The 23451-nt window shown below is 47.3% G+C and overlaps 1 protein-coding gene across 2 annotated transcripts; it reads left to right on the forward strand.

Annotated features, from left to right (window-relative positions):
- Positions 1 to 1315: 1315 nt before the first annotated feature.
- On the forward strand, positions 1316 to 22370 carry VWA2 (von Willebrand factor A domain containing 2). Of its 2 annotated transcripts, none has more exons than XM_041415760.1 (13): positions 1316 to 1370; positions 1939 to 2013; positions 3917 to 4050; positions 5377 to 5486; positions 12726 to 12920; positions 13735 to 13865; positions 14526 to 14658; positions 15110 to 15165; positions 15995 to 16102; positions 16915 to 17496; positions 17807 to 18358; positions 21309 to 21431; positions 22098 to 22370. In XM_041415760.1, exons 1-13 carry the CDS (start codon positions 1322 to 1324, stop codon positions 22229 to 22231), a joined length of 2382 nt encoding a protein of 793 aa, XP_041271694.1. In that variant the 5' UTR covers positions 1316 to 1321; the 3' UTR covers positions 22232 to 22370. The 2 variants fall into 2 exon arrangements, with proteins under 2 accessions (XP_041271694.1, XP_041271693.1); XM_041415759.1 differs by having other exon boundaries at positions 1322 to 1370; positions 21309 to 21435; positions 22096 to 22370.
- Positions 22371 to 23451: the final 1081 nt, after the last annotated feature.

A 23451-nucleotide genomic window follows, 5' to 3' on the forward strand; every position in this document is an offset into this window, starting at 1 on the left:
GAATTTGCAGGGTTTGAAGCTCCTGAGGGACACACAGTGGGGCTTGCCCAATGAAGTTGTGGTTTGTGTTGATCTCCCTTTACTTACTGTCTATTTGGTGGGGACAGCCTGCTGAAGGGAGATGCTCGATGCACCTGGCACTGCAGGACAGGGTTATTGTGTCTGTAATCCCTGGTGGGGTGGTGCCAGAGGGGATTTCTTAATCCCCTCTTCATTTTGTACCTGTGCAGGTAACTGAGCATGGCCTGCTTTAGGTATCTTGCCTTGTCTGATGAGAGTGATATGTAATTTGCTGCAGAGACAAGTATTTCCTGGGAAAAATTCACCCATTTTCTGGAAAAACTAATAGAGCTGATTATCAAGAAGAACACTTACTTGTCTTTAACTACATAATGAAAATCTACTTGTGCAATGACAGGGGCAGAGATCCATCAGGAATCTGGTCTAGTGAGTGCTTTTAATCTGCAGAAAAAATAAATATACATGTTTGAAATAGAAAGCCAAGAGCTCTACCAGATACATTTAGTCTAAATCTCGGCATGCTTGAAAGTGTCACTGAAATCTACCTACGATGTGATGGCAGCCTCGCTGATTTCAAAGGAAAAATGAGCAGAAAATTGACTTTGCTGGACAGTTATGCATAAAAACATCTCCCCAGAAAGCCAGTCCTTGTAAAACACAAGGCGTGAAAGAGCCTGGGGCTGAGTGTTGGAGCCCAGGGATGGGGATGGGGACGGTGATGGGGATGGGCAGCAGCGCCGCTCGAGGGACGGGTCCCCGGGCTGGGCTGAGGAACGGGGGCGTCCCAGCCGGGCTGGGGGGAGCTCGGGGGGATGCAGCTCAGACTGTGCTCGGTGGAGCCCCGAGCAGCTCTCTGGGGCTCTCCACCGGCTTCCCCGCGCCCTGGTGGGACTCAGCTGGGAAAGGGAGGTGCCCAGGAGAGGAGAGGAGAGGTCAGGTGTGCGTGGGCATGGAGAGGAGGGCAGGCATCTCTCTCCCTGCCTCCCTCCCTCCCTCCCTGCCAGGGCTGCTCTCTCCATGTGATGGGAAAGGAGAGGAGTATGTTGAGAGATTTCCATTTCTATTATTCCCTCATTTTCATGGTTTTTTTTTTTTCCTTCAATCTCTTCCCTACCCTTCTTCCCAGGGCAGAAGTTACTTTTGCCCCTCTGACAAAATGTTTCTGAGCTCATCACTTGAGACACCCAGGAAGAAGATGATCAGCTGCAGGTAAAGAAATTGGCTTTGGGAATTGGATTTCTATTCCTCTCCTCTTTTGTTTCTTTTTGTTTTTGTTTTTTTCCCTTCCAGATTTGTCACCATGAACCTCTTGTCATTTGAGTCCATCTGCATTTTCCTGCTTTCCCAAGGTATGTTTAAAGCTGCCATTTTGCATCAGTGGTTTTTGTCTGGGGTGCTTCTCTATCTCCAGCCGGGGTTCTTCACTCCAAGGAATGAGAGCCAACTCAGTGCCTCTCCAGAGGTTTAGGGATAAATTTCTGAAACATAGTTTCACACAAAAGGGGAGATAATAATACCTGGAGAAGCAGCTTTTCTGAGAATGTGAACATGTGACTGATCTATATGTGAAGTGTCTAACTGATGTGGGAAAAGGTGATGTTATATTGAAAGTTCATAAATCTAGCCAGTGTTTATGGCTGTAATCTCAGAAGCCTAAGGCCGGCCTAGTTCTCATTCTTGCCCTGTGTCCCTGCATGCAGTGAGCAGAGAGACTGTCCTGTGTGCTGGAGTCATGTCCTTGTCATTTTCCTGCTCTCTGTGTCCCTGCCAGAAGGAATTTCCTGACATAGATTCACTGCTGTGTCACCAAATTATGTTTTGCAGCTGTGAAACCTATACAGCAAACCAGCATTTTTGCTGTTATAGGTTAAACCCTGTATATCTTGTTCATGGGTGATTGTCTGTTTGATCCCACAGCTTTGCTGGCGTTGGGTATACAACAAATCCATGTTGGCCAGGAGATGACTGGCAAGATCTCAGCTGCTGGCAAGTGTAAGTTTGTTTTATGAAGCATTTTCTATATCTGAATTCCTTCTTTCTTTGGTTGTTTTGGTGTGGTTGTTTTGGCATTTTTTAATTTTTTGTTGTTGTTGTTGGAGTTATTTACATTCATTAGTCCCCAGAAGTGCTCTGACAGTCACAGCACTGTGGCTGCCTCTACCCCAGCCTGGCTTTTTTCCCCATTGGTGTTAGCTCTCCTGGGACATGATCTACTCTGGTTTCCCCAAATTGGCTATTTGCCAGCTGGATGGTGTTTCTGTCAGTCCTTCAGGGCCTGCTCCAAGCAATCCTGATTTGCAGAGCTGTGTTTAATTACAGCCTTGATCAGCCCTCCCACAGGGGTGTTTTTTCAGGCTGTAAAGCCAGCACAGCCAGGTTGCTGGGAGCAGGGGTGATGGGCTCTGGCTGGCCCATGTTCACCTGCAGCTCCCTTGTTGTGCTTGCAATCAGTTACTGATAAACTCTGTTGTGAATTCTCTCCTGATTCCCATTTTTTTCTGTTGTATGTCAAGGGATAGAGTGCATTCATTCCTATGCCAGGCATGCCCTACCAGCACCATGTGTTCAGCTCAGACTTCCCATCCCAGGGATGAGTGTTTGGTGTTTCTCCCTGCTGCACATCCCCTGGAGTCCCTTGGTGGGCTGCAGACATCCTGTGGAAGGGCTGCATTGCACCCCTCAGCTGCAGAGCCCTCTGAGGAGTGTTTCTCCATGCTGAGCCCAGTCTGGGGGCTCTGCAGTTTTCTCTGTGCATGCTTAGGCAGGGGTAACAGCCCTGTTGCAGCTCCAGGTTCAGCCCAGCTCCCAGGGCAGGGCTGACAAGCCAGAACAGTGCTGGCAGGGAGGCTGTGCTGCAGCTTGTCCTCAACACAGAGCCCCAGGGCAAGGCTGGGTGCCCCCTTAGGAGAGCCAGTGACCCAGAAGGGAATGCCTCACAACTTTCAATCCCTGTAATCTGGTATTAGAAAACCCTAATTATAAATTCAGGTTTTGGCTAGCAGGAAGGATTTGGAAAAAAGTAGTGACAATAAAAAGATTATAATAATGGGGGTAGAGTAACATCACTGGCCGAAACAGCTCTTTAGGGGTTAGCGTGCTTGATCTCTATTGAACTTCTGGATTCTTTTTCCCTTGAAGTTGATTCTGACAAATGCTGCAGAGAAGGCTTTAAAATTTCCCTTTAAACGCTTTGAAAAATGACTCTTCATAGTCTGCAATCTGCCATTTATTTATTTCAGTGAATGAAAATTAAACGTGAATGTCAGTGAAATTGTGGGTTTCCACTGCAGCAAAAGCACCTCAGAAACTTCTGCTTGGAAGCAGTTATGTTCATGCAGGCAGGGGTGATGCAAAGACACATCTCTGAAGAGGAGATAAAAGGCAGATTTTAATGAAAAGTCTTTCTGTCTGAGTCTGGGAGCTGTTCAGTGAATTTGTGTTTAGAAAAATAAGAAAATTGAAAAATGTACTGCAGATGAAACATGCTGGGGTCTGTGGGACTTTGTAAATGCCTCCTGGATTTATGTCTGTGCCTTGGGCTGGGAGAGCCTGCAGGTCCCACTGGGCAGGGCTCCCTTTCCCTGCTGCTCCCCCCTCCCTCTGTGTCCTCTCTGAGAGAGCACCTCTCCCTGTGTCTGCTATAATTCACTGCCCTGGCTGCTCTGTGTCACCAGGACCAGGCTGGGGCTCTGAACTCTGAGCTGAGTCTGGCAGACTGAGAGCTGAGCTGGAGCTCTGCAGGCCAGAGCAGGGGTGCCTGTGGGATTTGGGTTGTGAGCACTGGCTGCCCCTGTCCACCCTCTGCAATTTGTCTGGGTTTTCAGCTCTTGGCTGCCTGCTTCCCAAGCAGGGCTAACAATGGGCAGTTTCACAGTGTATATATTTTTTCTCCTAGTGATGCAGTGCTCTGCCTCATTAGATGTCCTTTTCCTCCTGGATGGCTCCTACAGCATTGGCAAAGGAAGCTTTGAAAGGTCCAAGCACTTTGCAGGCAAGCTCTGTGATGCCTTGGACATCCATCCAGACAGAGTGAGTGTCAGGAATATCTCCTCTAATTTTCAAACAGCTTGGCAGTGCATCTAAAGGTCAGTGGTAATGTGCTGAGTGAAACTGCAAAATTCAACCAACCAGCTGCCATGGGGGCAGAGTATTTATTTGTGTCAGAAAGATGTGGTTTGTGAAGCAGTGGGATTGGAGGATGCTTCTTGGTTCTTCAGGTTTTAAGCAGTTCCTTTTGAACCTGAGAAAATACCTAATCCTTCAGGTTAAAGATTATAATTTGAGGGATTTTTTTTACTGATTTTATTTTGGTTTGGAAGCTCATAGATTAGTTGGATTTTCCTCTTGCTTTTCCTTGGAAAGCTGCAGAATTATTCTCTGGGAAGTTATCCACCTTTCTGTACAGATGTAAATGATACAGTCTGCTTGGTCTCTTCCCCTAGAGTGAGATGGGTGCTGTGCTGCTGTAGTTTCAGCTCTTGGTCCCTGGAGTCAGCGTTGGGGCACCTTTGGGCCTGGATGACACATCCTGGGTTCATCTGAGGGGACTTAAGCCAGACTGGCAGCGCTTCCAGGTGTGCATCAGTCCCACAGCACCACCTCAGCTGAGGGCCTTGGAGCAGCCTGGGATGGTTGCTGGACTTGTTTCCATGCCAGAGCCTTTCCAAACAAATGTCAGGTCTTTGGGAAGGTTGTGTCAGTGAATATTTAATATTTGCAGATTTGGTGGTATGCTTTATTTTTTAAGCACCATCTTTCCTCTAGTCTTTCACTTAATCCTCACATAGGCTGGACTGAAAATTGACAGTCTTGTCACCTTTGGAATTGTCACATTCCATAATACTTCTTGTATGGCTTCAGTGAAGTATTCTGGATGTATTGCCCAGTACAGACCATTTAGTCCTTTTGCATTTTCAACTAGAGCAAAAGGTTTTAGAGGAGCAATTAGAAGAAGTGTTGGTTTGTGTTGCCTGCTGTGCTCAGTGCCAGAGGGAGCTACTGTCAGTAACGGAAAGGTTGCCTGCCCAGTGCTTAAATGGGTTGGTGTAGAAGGTGTTATTTATAAACTTACTGCCCCTGAGGCTGTGAGCTGCTCTGAGTGGATAAATATAGATCCTGAGCTGCCTCCAACTGCAGCAGAGGCTCCTGTTGTTTCCAGATAAACTTTTTTGCCTTGTTTATAGTCTGTATAGATACTACTGGAGTTCCTGCTCTAAGTTCATTTAGACTGCCTGTGGCTCAACAGCAAAAACAGTTTGGCTCCATAAAATTCAGTCTTCCCAAGTTTGTAAATTGATCAAAAGAGTAAAACTGGCACAGACACCTTTCATAACCTTCCATAACCTTTTCTTTTAGGTCCGTGTGGGAATGATACAGTTTAGCTCAACTCCCCACCTTGAATTCCCACTGGATTCTTATCTAACCAAACAAGAAGTGAAAGAGAGAATCAAGAGGACTGTGTTCAGGTCAGCTTATTTTACAGCTCTTCTCTTTCTGGGCTATGAATAACCTATGGATTGAGGGGGTTTTTGAGGTTTAGAAATCTCTGCTTCTGCTGTGCTTACACCAGTGTGATGTCCCCAGGGAGGGAGGTGAATGAACACTGTGGTCCATGATCCACAATTACTAAAAATGTGAAACCTGGTCTGTCTTAGTGAAAGCTGATAGGAGATACAGTTTTCAGTGTCCTATTATAATGTGGTAAATAGAGAGTTTTCCAGGTCTTTCTGTCTATTTGAGCCAGGCAGTGGGATACATTCTCCATGGAAAAGCAAGCGTGTTGTTCCCTCATGGCTGAGCTAAGGCAACGCAGTGTGCTGTTTCATTTTTTGGTGGTTACAATTTCCTTTGTCCTGTGAGTCAGTGATGAACTGCTGGTCTGTAGGTATCTGTGGGTGCTTGCTGAATTCAAGAGGATCAGGTTTTCAGATGGAAACCTTTTTAATTTGTGACTGTTAGGACTTGGATGTCTTCCCATGACCCCAGGAAATGGAGCCAGAAGTTCAAGGAATAGCTGTCCTTAGAACCTCTCAAAATCCAAACTTTCCATCTCAGAAAAATACATCTGGATCTACTAAGGATCTGACAATCACCCCCAAAGAGCACTTGTTTTGATGATAGATGAGGTATTGGTAAGGCCTCTGGATGTCTGCTCTTTTAGCTGATCTGCTTTGTGACTAAGGGTTAGATCAACATTTCCCATGGATATCTGCTGCTCTCAGGATGTTGTACATATTGCAAGCAAATGTGATCAGTTTTGCATTTTTCAAGCAAGATGAGTTGGCTGGATTTTGTTGTATTTCTTTTGATGAGTTTAGCAAATCAAGAAAACCTCTTTTGTACAGTTACAGGAAAAACTTACAGAAAACTAAGATGCATTTCCCCTCTCTGGTTGTTGTTGAAAGTCTGTGAGAGCAGAGAAAGTGAAGCAGCATTTGCTGGCTGGCACTGCATCTTGGTGTCACTGTTCCTTGGTGACAACAGAGGGATGCTGACAGATCAAACAGAAATAATTACTTTTTGCCTGGCCATTTCGTCTAGTTTAAATGAAAAGCTGACATTTTGCAGTTGATAAAATAGTTATGGATGGATTCCAGTTGGCTTCTGAAAAGAAATGGGTGTTTGACATCTTGGTTGAGAGGTTCCTTGATGTGCTTCTGATGAGCCTTTGGCCAGTGAGGCATTTCCTGACTTCAGCCCGGAGCTGACAGCGCTTGGAAGGAGGCAGCACCAGACTAAAGTGAAGCTTTTGTGATTTATTTGGAGACTGCTGGTCTCTCTCTGTGAATGCTGTCCAAATAGCTTTGGAATTCGCTGGCCAGTTCCAGCCATACTCGGTGGTAATCTCAAGCTAAATTTCATATGAATTTCTTTCATATCAGTCAGTAGATGGTTCCAGGAGAGAAACCTTCTTAGTGCTGTTCCTGAAGAAAGACAGCAGGTAAAGTCCAGAAAATCCTTGTTGGAATAATGCCTCAAACACACTTGCACTGTGCCAAACCCAGTGAAGCTCCAAATGCAAATTAATAAGCAATTTAATGAGCTCTTTATTAAATTTTTTCTAATCCTCAGGGCTCACATGGGCACAGGGTACTGAGCTAAATCATCAAGATTTAGTCACTACACTGACTATGCACAGGTATTTTTCCTCATGCAAAGCACTATTCAGTGAAACATCTCACAGACATCCGGTCAAAAAAAGGCAAATTTGGACTTGCTATGAACACATGATCACTGAGTATGCTTGGAAATGATGTAGTGCAGGGGAGAAGTTCAAAGCAAAGAGGCCTGGCAAGTACAGAATGAAAAAAGTTTCTATGAAAATCAGAGGGTAGATGGAAAAACAGTGAACTTGGGCATGATGAAATGCTTTTCTAGAACAAGCAAATCAGGAATCAGGTGCTTGGGCAGAGGATGGATGTTCAGAAAGAAGATGAGGTTGTGTTTGTGTCAATGCAGACAAAGAATGTGAATGCTCCAAGGAAGGAGTGACACTTGTGGTTTGGTTCCCCTGGATTGCTCTGGACAGCAATAAAAGCAGCCCTTAAGGGCAATTACAGGAAATTATTTATAGCACAACTCCTTGGACAAATTAGAAGGCAGCTGGAAATGTTCACTCTGCTCTAGTGGCATTATTACCACCAGGTCTGTGGCATGTGTGGGGAGAAGCTGAGCAGTGCAGGGGCTGAGGAGAACCACTTGGGGTGTAGAAGGAGGAGAAGCTGAGCCTGAGTCAGCAATCTGTGCTGCCAGCCCAGAAAGCCACCCTTGGGCTGGGCTGCATGAAAGGAGTGAGGAGCAGCAGGTCAGGGAGGTGATTGTGGCTCTCAGTTCATTGTTTGAGACGCTCCTGGAGCACTGCAGCTGTGTCTGGGGCACAGCATAAGAAGGATGTGGCCTGTTAGAATGAGTTCAGAGGAGAGCAGCTGAGATCCTAGAGGGCTGGAGAACCTCTGCTTTGGAGATAGGCTGGGCAGAGAATGTGTTTTATGGAGAGATGCCTCTGCCAGAATGAAGATACAAGTGAGACCATATGATGGCAACATACAGATTTTATTTAGCATGGATTTTATTTACAAGAAATGTGAGGGAGAGAGAAATAGGAAAGAGGTGTCAGAGAGAGAGAAAAAGAGCAGAAGAGAATCTGTTGGACCTAGATGATCTCTGAGGTCTGTCCCAAACGAAACCATTCTGTGATGCTAGAGGATGTGTAGGTTTGTATTTTAACTTGATATTACAACAACAACAACAAGAACAACAAGAATTTGCTACTACTACTATTTAATCATCATCATCTTATTATTATTATCATCCCTGTTATTCTTCTCCTTCTTCTTCTTCCTAGTATTTACTTCCATTTCTTCTTCTACATCAACTTATTATTGTCCTTATTCCTTTTGTTATTCCTTCTTACTCTAATTCTTATTCTTATTCTTTTTTTCTTTTTCTTATTCTTGTTTAAATTCTTATTCCTTTTCCTATCATTTTTCTTTTTTTCTTATTATTATTCTTATTCCTTTTCCTATTTGTATTCTTTTTCGCATTCTTATTCCTTTTTTTCTTTTTCTTATTCTTAATAATTTTATTATCCCTGTTCTTGTTCTTATGCTTATTATTTTTTCTTTTTCTTATTCTTATCATTATTCTTACTTTTTTCTTGTTCTTATTCTTATGCTTAATTCTTTTCTTATTTACTACTACTACTTCTTTATCTTCTCAAACTTCTTCATATTATTATTAGTCCTACTATTCTTTTTCTTTTGTGTTTTTGTTGTAGTTGTTGTTGTATTTTGGTTGGGCTTTGTGTTTTGTTTTAATACTGCACTATTTCTAAAACCCAACTTCTGTCTGTTTTGGATTAATTGTGCTTGGTGTAGTCATGCAGTGTGCAATGGAGTAATTCAGAGTGCAAAATACCTGTCTGTGCCCATTCCCCATGGATAAAATCCCAAAGGATCAGCATGTAACCCTTTTGGGATGAGAGGAAATGTCCTTGGATTCCACCAGGGGAGGTTCTGATGAAATATTCAAAAATGTTTCCCTGACAGAGTGGTCAGGCATTGATTGCAAGAAGTTCCTCAGGGAGGTGGTGGAGTCTCTATCTGTGGAAGTGTTCAAGCATCGTCTGGCTGTGGCACTTGGGGACATGGTTTCAGGGTGATGGAGGCGGTGCCAGGGTCATGGTGGGCCTGGATGACATTCAAAGTCTCTTCCCACCCTGATGGGTGATGAGTCTGTGGCCTTTACCTGTGAGTCACATGGCACCAAGTGTCCCCCAGGGGTGCTGGATTGGGGCTGGCCACATGGATAATTGTCCTGGGGAGGCCACTTGGGCTGCAGGGCCACGTCTGGGCAAAGGCAGCCCGTGTGGCTGCCCCAGGACGGGGGCAGGCCGCGGGCCAGCTGCCATCTGCAGGGCCCGGGCTGGTGCTGCCAGCCAGCCCTAATCCTCGGGCTGTGGGGCCAGGCAGGGGAAGAACACCCCCTGCAGCGTCCACAGCGCCCGGTGCAGGAAGGAGCGACGTTTCTTGGATACCCCAATGGACTCTTCCCAGTCAGACACTTCCTGGTAGCTAGTAATGTCTCCATGGGGCAGCTCGTGCTTGCTGTAAAGTTCCCAGTCAGAGAGATTCTGGGAGCTGCCAACTTGTCCTTGGGAAAGGCCTTTCTCTGTGCCTTCTTCCCAGTCTGAAATTTCGTGGTAGCTACCAGCATCCCCATGGAACAGTTCTTCCCCAATATATTCATCCCAATCAGAGAGCTCGTGGTGGCTTCGGGCTTCTTCTAAGGAGAGCTTCTGCTCAATGCCTTGCTCTGTGCCTTCTTCCCAGTCTGAAAATTCTTGGTAGCTTCCAACATCCCCATGGGACATCTCTTCCCCAATATATTCATCCCAATCAGAGAGCTCATGGTGGCTTTGGGCTTCTTCTAAGGACAGGTCCTCCTCCATGGCTTCTTCCCAGTCTGAAATTTCTTGGTAGCTTCCAACATCCCCATGGGACAGCTCTTCCCCAATATATTCATCCCAGTCAGAGAGCTCATGGTGGCTTCGGGCTTCTTCTAAGGATTGGTCCTGCTCCATGGCCTCTTCCCAGTCTGAAATTTCTTGGTAGCTTCCAACATCCCCATGGGACATCTCTTCCCCAATATATTCATCCCAATCCGAGAGCTCATGGTGGCTTTGGGCTTCTTCTAAAGAGAGCTCCTCCTCACTGCTGGCTTCCTGCTGGGACTCTTCCTGGTACCTACCTGCTTCTTCTAGGGACAGTTCCTGCTCAGTTCTGGCTTCCCCTTGGGACCCTTCCTGGTACCTACCTGCTTCTTCTAGGGACAGTTCCTGCTCAATTCGGGCTTCCCCTTGGGGCCCTTCCTGATGGCTAGCAGTTTCTTCAAGGGACAGCTCCTGCTCAGGGCNATGGCTAGCACTTTCTTCAAGGGACAGCTCCTGCTCAGGGCGGGCTTCCCCTTGGGATGCTTCCTGATAGATTCTGGATTCTACTTGTGCCAGCTCTTGCTCACTGTAGTCTTCCCCTTGGGCCCCTTCCTGGTACCTACCAGCTTCATCTAGGGACAGCTCCTGTTCAAAGCTGGCTTCCTCTTGGGCCCCTTCCTGGTACCTACCAGCTTCATCTAGGGACAGCTCCTGTTCAAAGCTGGCTTCCTCTTGGGCCCCTTCCTGGTACCTACCAGCTTCATCTAGGGACAGCTCCTGTTCAGTTGAGGCTTCTCCTTGGGACCCCTCTTGGTATTTATTGATTTCTCCTTGGGACAGCTCTGTGTGTTCCTCATCTTCGCACTGGGAAAGCTCAAGCTCCCCAGCCAAGGCCCCCTCCTCAAGCTCTTGCTCTGCCAGGACTGATCCCTCGTCTGCCTCCTCCTCCTCCTCACTGGGGGCTTGGGCTCCCAGTGGGCTGAGCAAGGGGCTGTGCAGGGCCAAAATTGGGCTCTCTTCCCTTCTTCCTCCTGCAGTTGCTGCTTCTAGTTCAGCAGCCGTGCTTTGCTCCAGGTCCCTCTGTTCCTCTGGCTCCTGGCCAGATTCCTGGATCACAAGCACAGCCTTGTGCACAATGTCACAGCTGATGTGCCTCGCTAAATCCAACAGAGCCTGGCTGCAGTCTGGGGGGCAGCATGAAGCAGGGTCTGAGTTCTCTGCCTCCTCCCTGAGGGCAGGAGAACCTGGTGCCTTTTCCACCTCAGCAGGCAGAGGCTCGGGGGGCTCTTCCTCCTCATCAGCTCCTGACGGAGCAGCAGCTGCTGCCAGCTCATCCTCTGTGGGACTCCCCAGGGCAGAAGAGGTTCTGGGCAGCTCATGGGCTGCCTCTCCTGCCACCTCGGTGCCCATACTGCTGGGAGAGGTGGGGCCCTCCTGGGCAAAAGTCTGGGCACCCTCATCCTTCTCTGGGTGCAGGGGTTTGTCCCATGTCTTGTAATCGATGCCTTCTGCCCAGTGGGACAGCTCCTGGCTGCTGACAGTTCCTTCCTGTTGGGGCAGCTTTTGTTCGCTCCCGTCTTCTTCCCATTGGGGAAGCTCCTGGACATTGTAGTCTTTTCCTCGTGATAGGTCCTTGTCCCTCTTGTCTCCCACTTGGGACAACTCTGGGTCTGTCTTGTCTCCTTCCTCTTGGAATGTGTGCGCATGGCCTTGCACCTCTTCTTCCAAAGGAGACGGTTCCTTGTGTGCCTCCCCTTCCCACTGGTGCAGCTCTTGCTGTGTGGCATCTCCCCACTGGACTCTCACGCTTACACCTCTCTTACACTTGCACCTCTGATGGAACTCTTGGTGTCTCACCACTCCTCGTGGGAAGGTGTCCTGGATCGTCACATTGTCTTGTAGCTGGTAATACTCCTGGGCCGTCATTTCTTCCCAAAGGCAGAGCTCTCGTCTGGCAATGCCTCGCCATCGGGAAAGCTCTTGATCCATGTCATATTCCCAATCCTTGTCCATGTGGGCAAAGGCCCCCTCCTCCTCCTAGTGTCCTACAGGGGCAGGTCTGAGCTGCCCCCCACCCCCAGCCAGTGTCCGCTGAGGGCTGGTGTTCCATCCAGCCGGACAAGGGGCTGGGGGCTGAGAGCTGGGCTTCACCTTGTCCTGCTCCGCATCTGATGTTGTCAGGACACAGGGATCCCAGGAGCCGCTTCCTCCTGAGGGAGCAGCTCTCACAGGAATGGGCTCTCCGTGGCCCTGTGCCTCTAGGATACCCCTGACAGGGCAGGGGGGGCTCTGCTGTGTCACAAGGGCCACGGGGCACCACAGTGTCCCACATCACCCAGGGCCCTGACACAACACACCTGTGTCACAAAGGGCCACAGCCGGCACCCCTTCAACAGCCGGAATGGCCACAATGTTCAGATGGGAAAACAGAAGCTGTAGAGACATTTGTCAAAGATGGAAATAAAATTGAAATATCCAAGAGTTCTGTTTACTGCACCAGTTTCAGAAACACTCTGCTGTGTGTTAGAAGTCTCTTGGAGACCACTCTGAGTTGGAGAGGAGGGACATAAGGGTGAATAGATGGGACAGTGGGTAGGAAGATGAGAAAAATGACAGGATTAGACATCCCCATGGATACAATATGTGGTGACAAGCAGAAATAGGCTATGTTTCCCATTACCAGTGGGTAAATTTTGAAACCCAAATGGTAAATTCAGTAGCAGGCGAGGAATTCTGATTTCTTCTTTTCTGATTGTATCTCCCTGCTTTTTAGAGGTGGGAGCACAGAGACAGGTCAGGCTCTGAAGTACATTCTCCACAAGGGTTTCCCTGGTGGCAGAAACTCAAGTGTCCCTGAAGTCCTGATCATCATTTCGGATGGAAAGTCCCAGGGCAGCACTGCAATGCCTGCAATGCAGGTGAAGGAGAGACACATCACAGTTTTTGCTGTGGGAATCAAGTTTCCAAGGTAGGAAACTCTCCAGTGTGGGAAGTAGACACCCAGCTAGCCAAATGGCCAGTCCTGGTGAGTAGGGGCTGTCTCAGGATAGATATGAGTTTTGGAAAGAGAAAAGGTGTCCTAGTTTTTGCCAGAGCAGGGTTGATTTTTAATTTTTTTCTTCTGTAGCTGTGGTTGTATCTAGGAGATAATCTGTAACTTTATCATTGATATGCTTTATTATTGCCAGGGGTGGGGGAAAGGGACTTTCTCCCTTCAGAGAGGAAGGGCCTTCCTTCCTTCCTTCCTTCCTTCCTTCCTTCCTTCCTTGTGGACAAAACAATCAGTGTTGAGCCAGACTTTCCTAGTAAATTCATTTTGTCTTTTATCTTTTGTTATTAATAATTTTATTGCTGCTATTACTGCTTGATTTCTTATTTCGTTTTTGTTCTCAGTAAATTGTTCTTATCCCAATCCATGATTTTTGCCTTTCGTGTTTCCAGCTGGAGGTGAGAGGGGAAACAAGGGGAAGCCTGGTTTCAGTGAGACCACTAAATTGGGGAATACCATACTTAAACCATGACAAAAAAGAATTTGCAGGGTAACACAGGCAGGGGGGGGAGACTGGCTTGGTGGCTGATGTAGAAGCAGCACCAGAGCTGATGAAGGAAACTTTTCCACTTAGTAGAGCTATGCTGCTGCCTGAGACTGAACACGCCAGGATCATGGAAACTGAGGAGTGCCGTGGTTTTGCATCAACTCTCTATTTGCTGCACAGGGTTGGTTTTGACTCTTAATTCCTTGTGGGGGAGGCTGAGCAGCTGACCTGTGCCTTGCTTGGCAGGTGGGAGGAGCTGCAGGTGCTGGCCAGCGAGCCCCCTGAGCGGCACCTGCTCTTTGCTGGAGATGCTGACGATGCTGCCAACGGCCTGTACAGCACCTTGAGTGACCCTGTCTGCACTGCCACTGCTCCAGGTGACCCTGCTGGCCACACCTCCATGCCCATGCCTTTAGCTTGGACATGGCACTGAGTGAGGAAGATGAGACAGTGTCAGAAAGCCTACAGGGAATTAGCAGGTGTTGCACTTCGAGGTAATCTGCTTCTGGTGCCCAAACAGGATGGCATGCTCTCCAAATGCCTCCAAGCTGCAGAAACCTAAATCTTTCTGTATCCTGATTCACCTCTGAAAATGGGAAGATTGGCTTTTGCTCATGTGGCAGGGGATAGAAGGATAAAAGCAGTTGTGTTAAATTTTCTAATGGACTTGGCTGTTTATTAAGGGAAGGCACCCAGGGCTTGCAGTAGTTAGAAAGGATAGAAGTAGAGTGGTCCAGAGGTAGCAGAAAATCAAACACATGAATGATAAAGGCACCAAAGGGGCTGAAAAGCTGTCACTGAACCATGAACTTAACAGTGTGAGGTTTATTGGAAAGCAAAAGAGGCTGAATATTTAGGTTCCTAGAAAGTGGAGTAGGCTGGTGATCTTTTCAACAGGAAATCTCTCTTCTGAGGTCTCACAGAGGCTCTTGGAAGCTCTGCCCAGTCTGTTGTTAGGTATTGAAACCAGTTGTCTGCTCTTAGAGCCTTTGTATTTTCAGGCAGTTGAGGCTAGTTTGCCTTTTGCTTTGCTGCAGGCTGCAAAGTTGAGTCCCACCCTTGTGAACGCAGGACCCTGGAGACTGTGAAAGAGCTGGCTGGCAGCTATGTGTGTTGGAAAGGCTCAAAGCAGCCCAATGCAGTGCAGGCCTCACTGTGCCCTTTCACCAGGTAAGCTGGGCACCCACAGCTCTAAAAATGAGTGGGCCTGAGAGATAACAAACACAGCAATGAGGCTTTTATCTGACCTTGGCTCTTTACTGGGATGGAGATTCCTCAGAAGACTGATGCAAACAGTCTCTAGTCCTAGGAAGTGTCTCTGCTCTGATCACTGGCAGAGAAGCAAGCAAACAAAATATTTTTTGAGTCTTAAAAATACATCCATAATTTAAAAATGTAAAGATTACAGTTGAATTTAAAAAAAAAAAAAAGGTAGATTCAATGAAATTACGCTTTTCCTTTTGCCATCTCATTTAGAACGGACTGTTTTTTAAAAAATACTTGTTTTGAAAACCTGTGTTTTAAAAGAAAAATTTGTTCCATTGAAAACACAGTAAGGTCCACCTTGAAGGCACCTTGTTAATATTTAAATTCATGACAGGTCTTATTCTTCCTGTTTCAGGTGGAAGCGAGTCTTGATAAAACACCCATCCAGATGCTTCCGAACTGTATGTCCAGGTGGGATTTTGCTCTTCCAAAACTTTAATTTATGAAGCAGGAAAGGTAATAGCTAAAGAACAAAAGACAGGGATTTACTTTCACTTCTCAAAAATTTTGTTTTGAGTGAGACTCTGTGATCAGTAGATATTTAATCCGTTTTTTGTTTCTCACTGATATCTGTGACCAGAGTTCTTTTGGATTAAAATGTTTCCCCATAGTTTCTCCTCCACTTGAGGAGCCAGTGAATTCTCATCTGTTCATGTCCTGGGGGCAGAGTCTTGCATTGCTTCCCAGTGCCTGCAGGGAGTCACTGTTCTCCAGCCAGGGGAACATGCAGTGATGCTCCAGTCGTACTTGGTACCATAAGGAGCATCAGGTTAGTGGGGAGCCTGATGATCATCAGCCTATTTTTGTGGTTCTTGAAATAGCTGTGCTCCTTCAGTCCTTTTTGCAAGTTCAGGTGAAAACGGCTTCATTTTCTTTATCAGTACAATACTGTCCAAGCAGCAGGCCAGACCCTGACCTCTTCATTGCTGCTGAAAATCTGTCAGGGCTGCAGGACCTTTAACAATTCTCTGTTTATATGAATATGGTGTCACTGGCATAGTTCCAAATCAAATTAAGTCAGAGTCTGGTTTGCTTTCTTGTCACAGCCTGCTGGAGAGCCACCCCAAATGGAAATTACCATGGAGGTGAGGGTATACATGGCCCTGTGTTAGTTCAAACTCTAGCAAGAGGGGCAGAGCTGTGACCCTTTTTCCACTAAAAGTGTTGCTCGTGCTGGCAGAGGATGGGAAGGGCAGGCTTCCTGATGATGACCTGTCTTTCTCTTCCCTGTCCTGATCAGACCCTTGTGACTCCCAGCCATGCCAGAATGGTGGCACGTGTGTCCCAGAGGGACTGGACAGATACCACTGCCTCTGCCTGCTGGGCTATGGAGGAGACATCCACTGTGGTGGGTATGAACCTGTGCTCTGTCTCCTTCCCTCTCAGCCAAGTCTTGCCTTGGTGACACCCTTTGTGCCACCCTGGGGACAGCTGGGATGGGGCCACAGTCCTTGTGCTTTGCTCCAAAAGGCAGGCTGAGTTTACTCTCATGCTGATCATGCTGTGTCAGACCCAGAGGCTGTGTCCTGCTGTTCAGACACCGTGTGGGTGTGAAGAGCACCAGTATGGACAGTCTCACCCTGGCACGGCTGCCTTTGTGTCTAAGTGCAGGTGCCATGGGATCAGAACAGAGTCCCTGGGAGAGACATGGATGTTGTTGGTCCCCTCCCCACACACATGGGTGCACCAGGAGCTCCTGGTTTTGGGGGTTCAATGTAAAAAAGCCAAAAGCTCATGATCATTAGAAAACAGCTTGTACTTACTTTCCCCAGAACCAAGGTTCCAGCTTCAGAGTCTCAAGGTGTCATAGGTGAGGGTCTGTTGCTTGGACTCTCTCCTTTCTCTACTATGTGATTGTGTCATTCAGAGTGTTCTGCCCACAGCACTAAGAGTGGAGCTGTAATTTCTGATTTTAAGACTGCCATCCAAAAGTTCATGAATTTCCATAGATATTTCTTGTCTCAAAAGGCTTATATGGCATCCAACCAAAACAAAGCCTGCTCCTGGCTCATTTGTCCTCCAGCTCATGATATGAATGGCAAAATGTTTGGGTTGATGGACACAATGTCCCCTCTCCACAAGGTTTCCCGCTGGCCCCTGCTGGGGTTGCCCTTCAAATGACTGATTGCCTTCTCAGCAACTCAACAATCTTCTTTCCAGCAGCAAAGCTGAGCCTCGAGTGCAGTATGGATCTCCTTTTCCTGATGGACAGCTCAGCAGGGGTCACACTGGAAGGGTTCCTGCGCTTCAAGGCCTTCCTCAAGAGATTCCTCCAAGCCGTGGTGGGCCAGGACTCGCCAATGAGTGTTGGGGTGGCCCACTACGATGATGATGTGAAGGTACCCATTGAGCTGGGCCAACACAAGGACACACTCAGTCTCATGAAGAGCATTGATGCCTTGAATTTCAGTGGGGGCAGAACCCTGACAGGCAGAGCCCTGCAATACATTGCACAGCACGGTTTTAGGAGCACCCCAGTCTTTGCAGATGTGCAGGATGATCTCCCACGTGTGGTTGTCCTGCTCACTGACTCCAAGTCCCAGGATTCGGTGGCAGAAGCCGCTAAGTATGTGAAGGACCAAAATATCTTCTTGATTGGCATAGGCAGCAGCTTCATGAGAGCAGAGCTGACCACGGTGACTGGCAATCCACAGCAGACCATTGTCTACTCTGACCCTCAGGACCTCTTCAACAGGATGCCAGAGCTGCAGAGAAAAATCTGCGGTGTGGGCAGTCCTGAAGGTAAGACTGTTTGCCTAAGTTTGCCAAACCGTGCAGAGGTGTCCTGAATTCCAGCAGGGAGAAGGGAAGGACAGAAAGACAAATGTCCTTGGTTTTGTTTGTCAGTCACAGATCCAGGGACTAACCTTCCATGAGTAATTTTTTGTGATGGATCTCTGCCTATGGGTGTGAAAGAGACAAAGATCAGCCTTCACAATCGGTGGTCAGCAGTGTTGAATTTTGCCCACGATTTCCTCTCTCTGCTGTTTTTCAGTCAGAAAGGACGAGATACATATTCTGAGAGATACCATCTCTGTGCTCCTTTCCACAGGCTGCCAGGCCCAGTCTCTTGATTTGGCATTTGCCCTGGATGCCTCGTCTGGAGTTGGCCTGGAGAACTTTCTGCGTCTGAGGCGCTTTGTCAGGAGCAGCTGTTTGCACTTCATCATCAACCGGGACGTCACCCAAATTGCCCTGGTGACCTATGGCAGCAGAGCTCACACCGTGTTCACCTTGGACGCCCACACAAGCAGCTCTGCTCTTCTCCAGGCCATCGACCAGGTGCCCTTCCTTGGGGACTCAGCCTCTGCTGGCAGTGCCTTGCTGCACGTTTACAGTGACGTAATGACCGTGCAGAAGGGAGCAAGACCTGGCGTCAACAAGGTGCTGGTGCTGCTCACCAATGGAGGGGGCATGCAGGCTGCAGCTGCCCCAGCTCAGCAGCTGAGGCACAATGGCATCTTGGTGTTTGTGGTGGTCGTTGGGGACACAGAGAGGGACACGCTGCTGAGAGTTGCTGGGTCTCCCAACTACCTGCTCCACGTCTCCTCCTACGAAGACCTGCAGCATTACCAAGGCCTTATCATCGAGAGGATCTGTGAAGGTAGGAGATCCTCCAGCCATCACTCTCTCTGTCAGTGCCACCAGCTGCTGCTGTTGTAGATTTTCTGATGCTTTAATGACTGAACTTGATACTATCTTTTGCGTTTTATGGAGGGGGAAGCTATGACACAGAGGTCTGATGACTGCCCAAAGCAATGCTGCAGGAATTAGTAACCAACTTTCCTAAGATTTAGTCCAGTGGGTGAGAGTAGGCATAGTGTGACTGGCTCTTTCCAGCCCTGCTAGATCCAGGTTCTGCTTTCTCTGAAGGAAAAAGAAGTTTAGTCTTTTTCTGATGTTGCTTTAAATCTGTAGAATTTGCTGTGTATTACTGAACCCTTTCTGTGTTTCTGGGGGGGGCTTAATGGGCCCCTTTTTTGTGATGGTCCTGAGTGAGGTCTCTGCTGTCTTGTCCAACAGGTTTGTTACCAGGTGTTTGTAAAGCGAGTCTGCAACCTCATCACTCCTGTTCATCCTTAATATCTCACTACTGAAATTATCATGCAGGCTTTTGTGATTTTAAGATTAAATACAGGGCAACACAAAATCTCGATCTGTCCATTTTGAAGCCTTCAGACAAATTGTGATTTATCTTATTTGTAGGACCAAATCCTTATCCTCAAAATGGAAGGGAAGAATTTTCAAATTTTTCTGTAAAAACTCCTGTTTTGGGGTTAAAAAAAAAAAAAAAAGATGAAGTTTCCTCAAAACTTTGAGTCATGAGTGCCAGTCCTCAGCTGGTGAAAAATATGGCTCTAATACTGAATTTGAAATATTTGCACATTGTGTAGAAATCAGCTTTTCAGAAAGGACATCAGCTCTAGTTTTCAGACAGTGACAATGAAAGTCCTCCTAGTTAAAATACCATGCCTTGTTTTCTCGTTCAAAATAGCCTGAGTTTAACATCTATCCATTTGCTTTGTTTTAACATGTTTATAAGATCAAAAGAAGCACATTTTAGCTGCAGCACAGAGGTCCTTTCCATCTCTGGGCACGCCTGTGTCTCCTTCAGGCTTAGAAAGAGCTGCAGCATCATCTCTTTGGGGTGAGGAGCTGCTCTCCTGGCAGGCTCTGCAGATGGTTTCTGCCTGAGCTTTTCAGTGTGTTTCTGTTGCAGTGGTGCTTTCAGCTGTGTTACTACAAAAACTGTACTGTACCTTGGAATTAGCTGAAATGCCAGGGGTGAAGGGGAAGAGACAGCAAGGTTCAATGAGTCAGGGTAATAACATATAATTTCCTGAGACTGAATTGCTGCTTTCATTTCATGTATAGTTAAATCACAGTTTGTGCAAGATAGGCTGGGACCAAGGGCGATGTAAAGATAAGCCCTTCACTCATCTTCTACTCCCAAATCCAAGGTTTAATAACAGAACCATTGTCTGTGAAATGACTTTAAAAAATTTATGATTCATTATAAAAGTATTTGAGAAACAGACCCTGCCTCTGTATACCTGGAATATGGTATTAGTTTTGAGGCTCATCTGAAAAGATGAGCCAGAAAAAAAACACCCAGTGTTTGGGAGAAAAGTTCCCAAGCATTACATATATATGAATCAGATTAATGGAAATACAAGTCACTGGGATCATCAAAGTGCAAGAACCTGATTTAAGGTATGTTGAGAGCAGGCTTGAGTTTAGAGGAATTGTGGCAGAATGATTCCCCACAGCAGGGTCTGTGAGGTTGTGCTGTGGAGCATCCCTGGAGGAATGAGGTGGGCACATGACCCTTGGAGCAGAGCACCATGGAACAGCTCCCTGGGGAACAGCAGCACCTGGAAGATGAGTGGTGTGTCCAAGAGATCCACATTTCATTGCCAGTGGTTTTCCCAGCCCAATGAAAGTGTCAGTCCCTGGGAATACACTCTCAGGCAGGGTCCCAGCTCAGAAATCTCATGATGACAAAAATGTTTTTGAACCTGGCTGGATTCCCTATAAAATCAACTGGAGCTAAAGACTGATATGTGTCAGGTTTAGGAAAGTCAAAAAACAAAAAAAAAAATTCAGTTATAATTTTGCCAGCGTTAGGTGTGGGTTGAGACTTGATGTGCAGAGGGAGAATGAGCACAATGTCTGTTAAGAGAGGGGATAGGATTTGTATTCTTTTTCCTTCCCCTTTTTCTATTTTCTCTGTGATTTTTCTACCCTGGAGCAAAGAGTAAGGCAAGCAGCTCTACACCACTTAGTTGCTGAGCAGAGGAATTTCACACCCTCACCAACACCGCAGTGGTGTTGCCAGCAGACTGGAAGCAAATTCCTCTGGGATGCTGCTACTTAACCTAATGTATTGGCAGCAAGGCAGCGTGGAACACTGCCAGCCCTGCTGACAGCTGGGCTCTGTTGTGTTGAGAGGGTTGGGAAAGCTGTCACATACTTCATAACAACAGGGCTAATAACTTGGGCTGTGCTTGCAGGCTTCTCTCAAACCCCCTAGAAAAGAAACCCAGAAATTTTCCCTGTGTTGTTTTCCATTCATGCCATCCTTGCTTCCCAGCTGACAACTTCTCCTTATTCCTCTCCAGTGGAAACCTTTATTCTCTCTGGGGCAAAGTGAGGTTGGAATTTGAGTGGCGTTTGGGATTGTGAACCTGTTAGAGCAGGGCATGTGTCTTGCTCTGTGTTGTCCATGTCTGGTGTGGGGAGTTTGGGAGTGCTCACAGCACTGCAGATGTTCCATTTTGCTTTTCTGGGATATGCAGTCTTTCATTAAATTACTCTTTTAAGCTTTACTAGGAATATTCTTTTCCAGATTGAAACACCTAGAAAAGCCATTCTGTTCTCTGGGTTAAAGCATCAAGCCAGAATTGTGGTTTGCACCCTCTGCCACATTAAAATCTTTCTCCAGTCCCATTAGCCCCTGATGACAATTTTTGCAGCATTCCTGATGGACGTGGCTCTTAGCTAGTAATAATGCAGATGTGCCTGAGCCTGCTCTCTGCTTGTGTCTGTTGCAGAAGCCAGAAGCCCTGTGAACCTGTGCAAGCCCAACCCCTGCATGAACCAGGGCGTGTGCATCCTCGGGCCGGGGAGCTACCGCTGCGAGTGCCACGGCTGGGAGGGCCCCCACTGCGAGACCAGTAAGGACCAGCAGCCCCTCCAAACTGATCCCACCTCTCCCTGAAGCAGAAAATGGCTGTAACTCCTGGACAGCTGTTTGGTGGGCAGGCCTTGGTGCTGGTGTGGTCTCTGTCTTATGGAAAGTGGAGAGGTTTGGGTGCTGAGGGGAGCAAGGGCTTCTCTCAAGAAGCTGTGCATTTTTATACATTCACTGAGTGAGTTGACTGTGAGGAGAGTCCAAGGAGGTCTAATAATTTTGGTAATATTCTACTCTGTTCTGTTCCCCTTTTCCCTCTGCCGTGCTAGAAGAAACAATCTTTCCTAGGCTCCCCATGTGGAAAGATTGGAATGGGAGGGAGCTGTTTCCCTCGCTACTCCTTTCAGTGCTGTCCATGGTGTAAAAGCCTCCCCACTGCCTTCCTTCTCTTCAGCAGGGGAGCAACGGAGGAGGTGGGGAGTTTCTGGCTCCCTAGAGGTGACCCTGTGCCCATTGCGTGAAGTTCTCAATTTAAGTGGGTTTTCCCCTTGCCCAATATTTTGCTTTTTACATGAATTCTGGTTTCCAGCCTGTGGCCTCTAATATCTGTCATCTAAGGGAAAGGTTGTTTGGTTGTTGTGGACTGAGTGTGACCTTATCCCTTGGTCCTGAAGCCCTCATCCCCCATCTGTGCTCTCTTCTGCCACAGGAGTTCTCCGGGGGGATTCTCTGAGATCTCCAGCCCTTCCTCCACGTTCCCATGTGCAGTGGAGTCCAAGGGGCTTGCAGCACTTCTCCAGAGCCCTCCAGCACAGCAAAAGGCAAATGGATCAGAGGCATTGACACAGATGTGCTGAGTGCTGCAGTTCTCCATCCAGGAGCACTTCCTGCCACCACAGCCACCATCCAGCCCTTGGCAGTGATGGAGTTGCTCCAGCACAGGGACTGTGTTGAGGCCATTCCCAATTCCTGAATTGCACAAACTGGGCCCCCGAGCACTCTCTATCTTTTATAATTGAAGTAAATATTTGTGTTTAAGTATTTCTTTCTGGCATTTTTTATTTCCTCATGCAAGTCTTAAGGTTGTGATTGTTTTGGGGTTTTAAAACAGATTTTGAGAGATCTGTTAGTCTAAAAATGCACAGAAATCTGAGCAATTCTGAGCTTGTGCTGAAGGGGTATAACAGATGATGCACTTGCAGCCAGGTGCTGGAGTGAATAGCTCATTACATGCAGGAAGGCAGAGGAAGAGGAAGGAGAACTGATTACAAGTCTTTATTCTGTTTCTCTTTAGGTTGCTCATGCTGCTTTCTTCTCTGAATTTATTGGGCTGTGATGGTTCATGTCTCCAAAGACAGTTTGGCCACATGCCTGCATCCTTTGGAGCATCAGCTTCACCTCATCACTAGATCAATTTTCCCCCAAACCTGTAAAATTTACAGAACTGCTCCCCCAAAGCCCATGCTTCCCAGTGCTGGGTTGTTGTCTGCTGACTTTCCCATGGTGTCTGTCACCTCAGGAGAGCGCAACCAGGTCTGTAGAGAGCCCAGGCAGAGATATTAACTGTGGCTGCCAGTGCTCATGAGAATAGAGTCTATTGTTCCCAGCAGAAGAAAAATCCCTTCACTCAGAAATCCTGGCCCCGTGTTTGAATAGTAACATTAGATGGACAAAGAGAGACACAAATTGCTCAGCAGGTTTGTTGTCAGAAGAAGAATGGTCTGAAAGCACTCTCAGGGATGAAAGCTGGCACTGAGACAGGAGGAGCACTGTCGTGCCTTGTGGGAGAAACCAGGCTGGGAGAAAGAGGAAATTCTGCTTTCTTTTCACTGTCACTTTGGTAGATTGTCTGTGTCCTAAGGCACAGCTGAACAGAGGCTTAGTTGAAGGGCTGACATTTGGGATGAAAGGGAAATGAATCTATTAATGTTGCTTAGGCATGGCTGTAGCTCAGCATTGCCTCTGCTGTTAACCTGTCGGTGTTCTCCTGATGTGGGGAGAATGGGCTTGGCCAGGCTCACAGCACAGCCGTGCTTCATGCTGTGGTGCAGAGGTGCCTGTGG

Source organism: Onychostruthus taczanowskii, unplaced genomic scaffold, assembly GCF_017590055.1.
Source record: "Onychostruthus taczanowskii isolate IOZ18803 unplaced genomic scaffold, ASM1759005v1 scaffold5, whole genome shotgun sequence".
Classification (NCBI taxonomy): domain Eukaryota; kingdom Metazoa; phylum Chordata; class Aves; order Passeriformes; family Passeridae; genus Onychostruthus; species Onychostruthus taczanowskii.